General features: G+C 31.8%; 1 protein-coding gene across 1 annotated transcript in view; it reads right to left on the bottom strand.

The window, feature by feature from the left end:
- Positions 1-13,944, bottom strand: part of Lrp1b (low density lipoprotein receptor-related protein 1B) — a 1,500,426-nt gene that overhangs the window by 43,317 nt on the left and 1,443,165 nt on the right. The window contains exons 84-85 of the mRNA XM_013030060.1: positions 4,575-4,749; positions 320-424 (exon numbers count right to left, since the gene is read on the bottom strand). Coding sequence (XP_012885514.1) covers positions 320-424; positions 4,575-4,749 — 280 coding nt within the window. The remainder of the gene's footprint in view (positions 1-319; positions 425-4,574; positions 4,750-13,944) is intronic.

Here is a 13,944-nt window from a genome sequence, read left to right as displayed (position 1 = left end):
GGCAACAAGTATCAAATGATTCATCAATCATGATTATCTCTAGGATTTACACCACTAAATATGATCAATAAAATTAGAGCACTTCTTCCCCTCCCCCTGAAATTTCCAAATTCTAAGATTTGTGAATGTCTGAAATGATATGATGCTCAGAACCAAATGAGTTCTTTCTCATGAAATCATTAGCAAGTTGATGAAGATTCTGTAACGCATGAGCCAATGGGGGACAATATTTGATCTGAAGTATCCATGAAATACCTACTTAATATAAGTTGCCACAAGAGCAATAAAACTAGGCTCACATGTACATATGAATACTCACAGACACACAGGTACATTTGTCTCAGGGTCCAGCTGGCATGTGCCACCATTGTAGCAGTAGCCATCACATAACTGACAGCTGGAGGCTATCTTTCCATTTGTGCAGCTGTAGCAAAAAGAAGAAAACAATCCCTGTGTTATCACTGTTGAACACTGACACAAAATCTCTGTGGCAGAGAATACTCATTATATAAAAGTAAATAGAGGTGTTTGCATTTTCCTAAATACAGACTAGCTTCAGGCAGTTATTGTTATCATAATGATCACAATTAAATTTCTTGTGAATTTCAATGCATTTTCTAACATTAAAATTCATGCTAGCTGGATGCATGTGTGGGAAAACAAACTACAATGCCCACTATATACTCTTCATGTGGCAATTAGATATGTTCCTTGATCTTTTTTTTTTCTACACCATGAAGATCTGGTAATTTCTCTGTGACTGTAAGCCACATGATGAAATACTCTAGTAAAATAATATAAGACTTTATTTAATGTAATGTTAGAAAACTTAAATCCCACCATTGCTAAGAAAGTATGAGGTTTACTTTGATCGGTTTACCTTACTGTTTATCTTTGAATATATAATTTAATTAGTGTCAATGTCAAATTATTTATTATAATAGAAAGATGGAGCAATTTTCTGAAAATAACAATAATGTTATAGGAAGAATGTTCATTATTACAGCAAATTAATAAAGCAGGTATCCTTGAAAGCTTTCTTAAAGTCATACTACATTTCTGGGACAAGAATAAAAAATTATTATTATTCTACTAGAGAAATGGGCTTAGCAATAATAGTGAAATAAAATAAAATTATTTTTGCTATATTATATTATTGAATAGGCAACTTTTTGCATTGTATCATGGAAATTAATGGTGGAGCAGAAAAAAGTGCATTTTCTTTCCACATTATTAAGAATCTTGCACTATTTGAAGGCAGAAAATAAGAATATCATTGTTAATAATAGAAGCACCATATATCATGCTGAAAATTTTGCCACATGATTACACTTGCACTTGGTACTATGAAAAGACAATTTTCTTTCTAGTCATTCTGGTCATTACCTTGGCCAAAAAAAAATTCTTCAGTAGGAATATTAGATCATTTTGATCCTTCCCATGATAGATGCCTAAGCAGTTCATCTAAGATATGTAAGATGCTTTAATAATATGGTTAGCATAACCATTTTATTATTCTATCAGTATATACTTGACCTTATGTGGGTTGTGTGGCTGCTAGACATGCACTGAAGTGCTTATAATGTTCATGGGTTTTTAATTTGAAGGTAGTTAAAAAATTGAAACAAATACATTTAAAGATGAACAAAAAGTGAATAAAATCTGTGTGAGATCTGCAATGAGGATGTGTGAAAATGGTCCCAAACATGTAGAAAGAAATAGCTATCTAGCATTTCTAAGATATATTATCAAACATAACTTCTTTCATCGTCTATGCAAGCACTGAAATATGGACACAAAGTGAAAGAGGTTCACAGTCAATCGTATTGCTGTTTGATATGCTAAATAGATCTGAGGGTATTTTTCTTGTCCTTCATGCCCAGCTTCCTTCAAACAAGAAAGTCACAGTTTCTTGTTCTATCAAAGCGACAGTGTAAAGGGAAAGTCAGCTCATTTCACATTAAAGGATTCTCTACAAAATGATAACGGAATGCCAAACCTATTATCAAAAAGTGAGAGTAACAATTGTAATGAGTGTTATTAAAACTTCTGCTTCAGGCTGGGAAGGTGGGTCAGTGGTAGAGTGCTTGCCTTGCATGCATGAGGCCCTGGGTTTGATTCCTCAGCACCACATAAGCAGAAAAAAAACAGAAGTGGTGTTTTGGCTCAAGTAGTAAGGCGCTAGCCTTGAGCTGAAGAGCTGAAGGACAGCACCCAGCCCCAGAGTTCAGGCCCCACAACTGCCACACACACACACACACACACACACTTCTGCTTCCTAACATATATGGAAGGTATTGTTTCTGGGTTTTGCTTGCATTCAAAATTAGAACAGAAGTTTGTAGCTATTTTAAATGTAAAACTTCAACCTTTCAACCTTTCAACCTTTCAGATCACTACAATATTTAAAAGTGTATCCTAGAGATCAGTGAGGATATTCTTAAGAGAGGATCACAATGGCTCAATTGCTATGTACATCTTATCACTTAAAATAATAGTTATCAAAATGAATGCTAGAAAAAGAATAAGAGTTGTTATTGTTGCTGCTTTTGTTTTCTTTTCCTTTTGTCTTGTTTGCTCATTTATCTGTCTTGGGGTGGGGACACAGTAATCATGAGACAAAGGGAGCACAATACAGCAGTGATACTCTCTAGACACTATGTTGAAAATGAGCTATGCAACTTGTGGGTGTGGATAGGAGGGGGAAAACTAGGAGAAAGTAAGGGAAGGAGTGACATTGTTAAAAAAAGAAATGTACTCTTTATCAGACTTACGTAATCATAACCATGCTGTACATCATCTTTACAATAGCAATAAATAAAGAGTATGGCTAATATTTTCAGAATAATTTTCTTTTATCAAAATGTATATGGTATATACAGATATACATATAGTTTGTAACATACCCCATTTTAAAGGTGAAATATCTTTTGTCATGCATGAACAAAGAATTCTCATAAAGGTTGATATCCAATGAGTAGATCTTAGACTACTCAGAATAAGACTACTCGTCTTTCTTCAATAATATTACTTTATGTCCAGAGGAAATGAGAATATGTAATTAGCTGTACTTTAAGTATAATACTCAAAACCTAGTCTAGCTTTTACAAAAACAAGTGACTATGATCCAAGGATACATGCTGATTTAATTTTCTTACTTAGGCAAAAAAAAGTTTACTAGAGTTCTGTTGGAATTTTGTTTTAGTATCTGTTCTGCATCTATGAAAGAAAACGTTTCAATATAACTGCATATATCATTCTAATGTTAAGCAGTAAAACATTATATACATGGAAACAAACTATAATCATTTAGCATACTTCCTATAGGCCTAAAGCATTCTGCTTGAGAACTGTATAGACTAATATATATTGTATATAGACTGATAAACTCAATACTGCCATGTTCCTGTTTTTAAAGTCCCACAATGTATCTATTCAACATATAGATTTCCAAAGAGATATTTGAAAAGACAAAAACTGTAATCTCAGACTTCAACAAACTGTATTGGAAAATGAGCTGTAAAGAAGCTTGTATAGTCTATTTGGATAAAAGCATCATTGATATGAATATATATATATATATTCATATATTAGGGATATACAGGAATATAGATAGACAGATATAGATACCTGTAAAGTAAACTAAAGATCTGCTAGGCTAATGTGTGACTACAAAGATCTGTTTTGTTTGATTTGAGGAGTAAAACACATATAAAAGTGTAATTGGCTTTATGTACATATTAAAGATACACACTAACACATCATTCATACTTTTAATTACTTAAATATAATGTACTTTCCAGCAAACAAGTTGGCTCGTTTGAATAAATGTCATTCAAAATGATGACACAAATCTTTTAGAGTAAATTCTAAAATGTGAGTAAGTAAAAACTAAAAAAAATGTCGATGTCAGTAATAAAATTTTATTGTGCCTCGTTTGGCAGAGCAACATAATTCATCTGGCATGCTTGTAGGTCTCTCAGTAGAAGCTGTGGCATGGGCACTTTATGGCATGTTTTTCTATCTTGTCTTTTCATTTATTTTACTCCTAAGCAAGGCAAGTGACAGAATACAGTCCTTTAGTGCCCTTCTTTATAAAGGCTGTTAAAAGTAGTATGAAGTAAAGATTGATCTGTGACCTCAGTAGCATAAACTTGTTTCTTGATAGAAACTAAATGGCGTTACCCTTTAATCTGTTGTTTTCAATTCACTTAGTCTGAAAGCCAAAGGTCAAGAGGCAATGCAACAAAATCAAACGTGAACACTTCCATTTTAGTTGCTTTCCAAGTCACATTATTTTTTCTAATTTTATTGTGTAATATGCATATATATACATACATATGTACATATATATGTACATATGTATGTACATATATATGTACATATGTATGTATATATATGCATATATATATTAGGGATATACAGGAATATAGATATAATGTACATATATATATATATACACAATATATGTGGTCAATATATGGAGTCATTTAACAATGGTATGACAAAATGAGTGGCAGTCTTTTGTTTCTTGAGTTTGCCTTTATAAATGAATAAACTGGATATTTACTTACTTGCAAAATATATCTTCACTCTCTTTATTTATAATACAGTGTCCCCCATGGCACCTTATGCATTTGTCAACCTCACATTTTAATCCTTCATAGCGGGTTGGACAGACACATTCAACGCTGCCATCATCTCCAATGGTACATGATTCAGAATTCACACAATAGTGGTGACATACATCTAGGAGTAAGGCATAAGCAAACGATTAAATCATATGAGGTACTTTTTAAGTTATAATAAATATTAGTAGGCCATTCAACATGTAAGATGCCAAACAATTGATATTTTCAAACAGCTTGCACAAAGATACAAAGTAATCTTCTCTTATAAATTGATTTCTAATGATTTTTAGTTTTGTCTACGGTTGACTTGTTTTCATGTTCTAATGGAGAAGACAGTTTTTTACATATTAGCTGAAAAACTCAGTTCTGAATTATGAAACTGAAGCAAAAAAAGATTCTTTAGCATTCCTTCTAATGAATAATATCACTGTGTTTGGACTGAGAAGAAAAAAAATCTTGGTTTCTTTAGATATCAATTAGCATTGCTCTTCCTCAGATTTTGTTTTCATTTGGACAGAATACTTTGTAAAGAAGTATTGTTTTTGTACCAACACTCATGTGCTCAAATAGACTCATGCATTTTCTAAATGCTAGGACAGGGTATTCTTTGAACTCCTGGAGGAAAGATGCTAGAAAAAAAGGATGATATGTTCTTCCACTCATCTGTGGTGAGAGCAACCCATCAGACAGAGAAATAATCAGTGCTAGTCATCTAAACCTTTTACTTTAAAAGATGCTTTTTAACTGATTAATGCAAACAACAAAGGAAAACTTCCATAGAATATTTCTATAGCTCTTGCAGTATTATAATATATTACTTTAATATGAACAAGGTCTATTATCTTATTATATCGGATCTTGAAAAATTAAATTAACCATTTAAAATTTAGTTATATTGCTTCTGCCTTTCAAAAATCAGATATATCTACATGTATATTTATCTATGAACATAACATAATTTCATAATTTAAAAATATTCATATTCATAATGCAAATAACCTTAACCATATCTGATTGAATAGATCTCTGATTTTATAATTATGAGCTGCAATTTCCTTTAGCTACTTTGTTGTGTAGCAAGGTTAAATGAGACTAGCTGAGATTAAAAATCAAAATTTAGACCCTTTAACCTGCTGTATGACTATTATAGTGAGTAAGGAAAATTAAAACATCATTTATAATTTTCATGTTTGTGTTCTTATTTAGCCTTTTATTAAATCAGACAGAAATTAAATTTATTGACAGTCTTGTTTCATATTTATGGAAATTTATTGCAAGCATTCTTATACTTGCTATTGCATTATGCCAAGGCATCTCATTTATATTCAATGTTTGAGCCTATTAATATGCATTTGGATTGCATGTAAGAAAAGTAACATTTTCAAAAGGTTAGAATCTAGAAGAACTGAAAATTAAGTCAGTGTTATGGATTTGTAATTGTACTGGTTGGGTACTTACAGTGCCTACAACAAAAATTCTGTGGATATCCAAGAAAAATGTATTAATAACAGCCCATGTAATCATTCACTGAAAATTTATTCAATCCCTTTATCTCTGGAAACAATTTTCATTAGATAACCTGCGTTAGTCAGTATCTGAAGCAACCTTCATCAGGGTTTTCATTGACAAAGAGCTCTCTTAGTATTGTGTGTAACTGTCAAACTTCATCTGGGAGTCTTGGTTCAGCTGTGGGATGTGACATAGATCTTTCCTTTATGCTGTTTTCTACAATTTCCATATCAAATAATTCATTGAAACCACACAGGACTTATATGCCAACATTACCTGGTGTCCATTCTTGTATTAGAACTTTTAGATATGGAATGGGCTCTACATGGTGCCCATGGCACTCATTCACTAACTAGAATCTGGAATATAGGGAATATAAGAAATAATGAACCAGAGAGATTGTATTGATTGGTGAAGCATCTATAGTAAATGGATTCAATTAAATTGAAAGTCCAACTTAGTCTTTGACCAATACTAATCACTCTAATTAAAATATGATTTTTAATCTAAGTATTTGAACTATTTTCAATAACCAAGTCTCTAAAAAGATGAAAAATTATGAAAAACACAAACAGTGTGGCTAACATTCCAAAGGTTGATGATTGCTTAATACTTTGGAATAATGAATGTCTTTTATAATATGTTAAATATTGATAATTTTAACGCACAGATTACAGAAAACTTGGAATAAGTGTAAAAGGATGTGAGAGTGCAATTGAAGAGTCAGCAAAAAATACAAATTAACATTTCAGCAAAACAAATGCCATCAAATTGACAACAGCACAATTCTCATCTACTATAAGTGGAAGCGAATAATGGTTCAAACAATCTAGAAAATAATTAACATCATGAACTCTACTTGAGAATGAATATATATACAATCATCTCCAACTAAGGTGTACTATTCTCAGAGAAATGATTTTATAACTAGGCCCACATTGAACTTCACCCAAAGGTCCATCAGAAGAATGGACAATGGGATTCACTGACATGATGAAGTGTGCACAAAATGAAAACACAGTCATCACAGGCAATAATGTGGACAAGTCTCCCAGAAATAATGTTGACAGAAAATGATGGATGCAATATATATGTATATGAATATGTATGTGCTTATATACATATATATGTGTATATATGTGTGTGCTTATGTATATATACACACATATGTATATGTGTATATGTTTATATGTATATATACACATATATGTATTTATATGTATGTAAACATATATGTGTGTATATGTATATGTGTATATACACACATCTATCTATCTATCTATCTATCTATCTATCTATCTATCTATCTATCTATCTATCTATCTATCTATCTATTACAAAGTCATATGAGAGCCGAGCGTTGGTGGCTCATGCCTGTAATCCTAGTTACTCAGGAGGCTGAGATCTGAGGATCGTGGTTCAAAGCCAGCCCGGGAAGGAAAAGTCCATGAGACTCTTATCTCCAATTAACCACCAGAAAACCAGAAATGGCCCTGTGGCTCAAATGGTAGAGCCCTTGCTTTGAGCTGAAGAGCTCATGGACAGCGCCCAGGCTGAGTTCAAACCCCATGACCAATCGAAAGAAAAACAGAAAAAAGTTTAGTAGTAGTCATTAAGAAGAGAAACAAAAATATAATAAAGAAGAGGAGAGGATCACAGGGCTCAATAGCTATGGGCCTATGGTCATACAAAATGATGCTTATTGAAATGAACTCCAAGAAATGGAAACAGAGGATTTTTCATTGTACTGTTCGAGCTTTCCTTTCTTTTCTTTTTTTCTTTCTTTTCTTTTCTTTCTTTCCTTTCTTTGTTTCTTTCTTTTTCTTTCTTTCTTTCTTTCCTCCTTCCTTCCTTCCTTTCTTCTTTTCTTTCTTTCTCTCTTTTTTTCCTCATTTTCTTGTGTTTTTTCCCTGTTTTGCTGCTGTTTTTGATTTCTGTGCCCTTTGTATTGTATGTAAGTTTATATGATTTGGAGAGGGAAAGGGGAAGCACAGAAACAAAAGTGGAGAAAAGGGTGAACTAATTCATACTTACTGAACACTATGTTGGAAATGAACTATACAACTGGGGGAGAATGGTTGAGAGGAAAATACTAGGAGAAAATGAGGGATGGTGTTCAAAAAGAAATGTACTCATTAATTGACCTATGTAACAATAACCTCTGTACATTACCTTCACAATTAAATATGGATCATTTGCAGTATCATGTATGCAGGCGGTGTTTTTTAATGAATGTTGGTTGAAACCAGTATGAATACCTAATGGTAATTTATTAAATGTATCCCTGAATTTCCCAAATTTTCTGTGTAAACTGCAATTCGATGGAGTTTTTTTTTTCTTTTAGCTCAAAGGCAAGTTCTATTAGTATGTTATTTTGCTAAGTAGGCTAGGTAGATTTTCTCTTTTTAGACAATATTTTTAAAAGAATTCATGGCCTGCTTTTTCTGCCTAAAGGTGATTTTCTATTGTACCATACTTTTTTCATAACAAATTAAGGGTACATTATTCAAGGTAGTTGTTTGGCTTTGTAATATAAATTTGGAATCCAAATAATATAAAAGAAATGTTTGCTTTGGACAAGTTTGTAAAATAAGCATATATTTGGATTTAAATTTAATAACAAATTCTAAATAACATGGTATTCAGTCAAGCCACTTTCACATTTTAAGAAAGAGGACATACATTTCAGATCTGGATCAATTTCTATAGATATTCAAATGTGAAAACATTCAATTTTTCATACTTTTCATGCTGAACATTCTATGCAGAGTTGAAAGGTCAGGGTCAGAGTTATTCAGGACATTCTAACTCAAGTAAAGCTGCTTGTAAGTATCTGCCCATGAGTCTTCCATCTTCTGATATTATACATAAAATATAAGGCATCTTGAAGTTGTTGATTTATATATTAGCCTAGATTGTTGTCTGTTCTCTAGTTACAGTTCTATGGGCATGTTTTTGTTTTATTTATTTCATGTTTTATGTCCTCCTGTTCTTCCCTTCCTATTTCCCATTCTTCCAACTTTCTTTTTCATTTTTAGTTTCTAAAACCTTCTCTATTCACTTTCTCAACTCTAAGATTCCTGAACACAGAAGAAAGTAGATGTTACTTAATAAATTACTTTATTATTTTAGGTTCATATTACTACACAAGCATTGGATATGTGTAAATTGATAAAACAAACAAATTCAATCTCTTCAAGTGCCAGATGCTGTTTCAAATGGTACCATGGCATAGAAGATGTGCCAGTCCAGGAAGAATGTTTTAGATTGAGTAGTTCTATCACAGGTTATCAGTTCTTTCACAGCCTTTCTACAATTCCTTCAATATCAAGATGATGAGGATTTATAAGTGATAGAAATATCACCTTCAATTTCTTTTGTTCTCTTGCTAAACCACATTGAATTCACGAACATCTACAAATAATAGTATACATACATGCAGTGTTTTCATCTGTTTACCCCTTGTAAACTCTCAAATATTATCTATATTTAGATATATTTTGTCTCTTCAGCTATTAATCTAATGAAAGACCTACTTCATTAGTACTTTCTAATTCAACAAAATGTTTACTAATTTATCAAAATATGAATAATAATGTATGAGAAGGCTTCTTTTGTGTGCAGCTGTTCACCTGGTTCTGCTCCAGAACAAATAGTCAGTTAAATAAGCAGAGATGCTTAGGGCTCTACAAAAGAAAGTATTTCTTGTCCCAAGTCAGAAGAAAATATTCCATAATGTGTACCATTTGAAGCAAGTTAAGGGCTTTAAAATAATTTTAAGTAGTACCTATACTACACATGTAAACATGTACCTATGTTTAAATGAAATGGAAGTGTCCAGTCTACATTTGGCTACTAGTTGAAGACTGACATGTAAAAAACTATACACACAAAAAAATAATCCTCAAAAGAGTAAAAAACTAGCTTTCAGTGAGCCAAATATTATGAAGCTAATACAAGAAAAAAAGATTCAAAATTAAGTTCAGTATATGTGGAAAAGTACTTATACATACATACATAGACACACACACACACACACACACACACACATATATATATATATATATAGTTACATTCTAAGTGAGGTTTTATTGTCTATGGAAATTCTATGTCACAAATTTTGATTATTTTGCTGACCTGAAAAGCATCATAATTTACTTGTTCTGAATATGAGAAGTGATGATGAATTGTATTTTACTTCTGTTAAGAAAGTAGAGACTACCATGAAATTATATAATAGCACTTTATATTCACAATGGAAAAATTGTTATAACTTCTATAGGACAATTACACTAAGAGCTACCTAGTAGCACCAAACACAATCATGAAATGTAGTGGAGAGGACAATGATGAATATGTAATTACAGAGTATTGATATGGTAATTAGGTAGTTTGTGTAACTAGAAAATAAGTGAGTGACTATTTTCTGCAACAGATATAAAGTAGTTTTCAATATAGAATTTACTATACCCCATTCCTCTACACATTATTTCTAAATCTTTCTTTTACAGGCAATCAGAAGTACAAAGAAACACTTACTTAACTTTTTTACAGTAACTTACTAGTTCAAATGTTATATATGTATTTTTATATACACAGGCTTATGAATATTTATGGAAAAGCACATTTTGAATAACTCCCTGTATTTAAGTTCATTCTCAAATATTCCCTTCTATTGAAAGGTAATTGCTAAGACATTTAGCTATCAGCTCATAGTTGCTACTGGGCTATTCATACTGTAATTGTGAAGTGTGTAATTTAAAGAAAAATAGCAGACTAAAATAATACTTGGTAAACAAGAGCTGAAGACACTCAGAAAGGATAAGGGGGTACCTAGAGAGCCTTTGTGTGACAATATAGACTAGTTATCTACAAGGGACAATAAATTATGTAATTACATGACTATACACTACTGTTCTGCTCCAATGGATTTTGAAGGTCTGTGAACTGGCTTTAAGAATTTGATAATTTAAGACTCTACTCTGTATTTAGACAAACACACACACACACACACACACACAAACAGATTCACAAACACACATACATATACAGTGAGGAAAGTCCAGTAAATTAGACAAAAGACAAATAATGAACCAATGCAACAGCAAACTCACAAGACATCATGCTGGAAATGAACTTTACAACTTAGAGAGGGGGATTTGGAAGGAAGAGGGAAAGCAGAAGAAAACAAGGAAGGGATAACATTGTTTGACAAGAATTTTACTCATTTCACTATATATACTTATATAACTATAGCCTTCATGTAACATCACCATTACAATAAATTTTAAAATATTCAAAAATTAAAACAACAAATTAGAATTGGATCATTGTCACAGTGAGGACTAGTCATACTGAACTCTACTCATTTTGAGAACTAGTCACCAATTTCTCTAAAATACACAATTTTGAACATTATTCAGTTGTGTTCAGGAGTAGTAGGTTCTGTGAATTTTGCTGAATCTCCCTACAGATAGGTTTATGACTGCTTATACATATGCATAACATGTAGAATAATGTTTAGGAGAGCTGCCAATAGTATTTTACAAACTTTTGTAGAACACTTATGTCAGGATGATGTAATCAGATAAAGAAAATCACTCGCAAAAAATAGTGTGGACTTGAAAACTATGTCCCGTTGTTTTTCAAGCTAATAATGTGACCTTACCTGGTTTACTTGATTAATTTCTCCAGGATACCCTTCTGTTTTCTTTTAATTAAAGAGCTTAATGGCCACATGACTAAGATTATGACAAGATTTAATTCTTACAGATCCCAACAAGCATACCCTCTATCTCACTATGGCCAACTAGAATTTACTTTGACTAAAAATAATGGACATTGCAGTAAAAAAAAAAAAGGTTCTAACAATGATAAACCTTTTTAGCTTTATTCCCCATGTTAACTGCATGTAATTATTTTAAATAGTACTATCTTCTTTTAAAGTGAATAGGCCAAGGCACAGTAGCCAAGATGATACATAAAAAGGAGAAAAATAAAATTTCAAATCCAAATAAGAATATATCTCAAGAATAAACTTGCTTACCTTATTCATTACTATACCTTTGTGCTCAAAACTTATCATTGTGCTTAGATAAACACATTCACAAATGTACTGTAAGGCATAATAGATCTGTTGTTGTTTTCCCCTTGGATGCATTTAACATTGAAATTTCTGCACTTGTGTTGATTATAAGAACTGAAACTAGTCATATTCTGCTTTTACACTCAGAAACATTATCAAACACTACACTATCAGGACTCAGAAACACAGCAGTCTGAACCAGAGTTCACATGTCAGATGACTTTCTTCCTCTCACTCCAACCACATGGATATAGTTTTATTCATCTACTGATAATTGATTCACACTTGAAGGAAACACTTAACTATTGACATGACTGATCAATTCTCTAATAGTCACAATCAGCTCTGGGTCATCTGGATATATTAAAAGACAAAATAGCAGCCAAGAGATCACAAAGGGAGACTTTCTAAGCATTACTACTCACTTCTAACTAATTTAAGATAAAATATTCAAAAGATTTCTGATAATGTATTTGAATGATTAAATGTCTTAACAGAGGTAATCAAAGGTTTTCCTTCAATTGAAATAAATAGCATCAAATAAGAGTTACTTTTGCATCTAGCATGGTTTAGCACGCAAAATACATAAAATAATATACAAATTTCCTTAGAATTTTGAGAATCTTCCCTTTGAAATATTAAATCAGGAAATAAAAAAGTAAAATTAAGAAATATTGGAATTTATACTTTTCACTTTCCTGTGACATTTTACATAGTCCTAAGAATTTTAATCATTAAATTTAATACATAATTATAAGTATATTTTCAAGATTCATAGAAGAGTTTAATAAAGTAGGCAAACATTGAATCCAGGTATGCCAATTAACTATTCACAAGAGGAAAAAATGTGTGCAAAACTCTGATTAGAGCTGATACATTTTCATCAAGAAAGTGTTCTAAGAAAATTAGCATTTTACAATTTATTCCTAGAAATAGCAATATATCTGGAGTATTTCTTCAGAAAAGACAAAGAAAATTATTACCTCAACTATCCTGAGAAAATAATGCCATCTCTGAATGCTCAGATAGAAGAGAAATATGAAATTTAGAAAGGAAAATTAGGGTCTGGGATGGTGGCTCAGTGGTAGAGTGCTTGCTTTGCATGCATAAGGCCCTGGGTTTGATTCCTCAGCACTACATAAGCAGAAAAAGCTGTAAGTGGCATTGTGATTGAAGTGGTAGAGCACTAGCCTTGAGCTGAAGAGCTGAGGGACAGCACTCAGGCCCAGAGTTCAGGCCCCACAACCGACAAAATAAAAGAAAGAAAGAAAGAATGAAAGAAAGGAAGGAAGAAAGAAAGAAAGAAAAAAGAAAGAAAGAAAGAAAGAAAGAAAGAAAAATTACAGAAAATATTATGATTGACACCTATGATTACTTTGAATGATCACCAGTATTTGAGTTCTGGACTGACTGGTATTGCAAGATACATTTAAACAATGATGTCTTCGATCATTGTCAAAGCTGTTTAAAATTAACTACTATAACTATCATGATAATGTTTAGTACCATATAAATCCATATGAAATATTCAGGTTTTGTTTAGAAATAATAATTTGGTTGACTATTTGTCTATTTATAAGCTGTCTAACAATGGCTTGTTTTAGCAAACAAGTACTTATAAAGAGATAGTCATCAAATTGTGAGGTTTTATTAACAGACTATAAATAAAAATATAAAAAATGTTAATAAACCTAACATTTCTTTTTCATAAAATATGAA

The sequence above is a fragment of the Dipodomys ordii genome, unplaced genomic scaffold (genome assembly GCF_000151885.1).
Source record: "Dipodomys ordii isolate 6190 unplaced genomic scaffold, Dord_2.0 Scaffold126, whole genome shotgun sequence".
NCBI classification, from domain to species: Eukaryota; Metazoa; Chordata; class Mammalia; order Rodentia; family Heteromyidae; genus Dipodomys; species Dipodomys ordii.
This window is presented reverse-complemented; position numbering and strand designations above follow the sequence as displayed.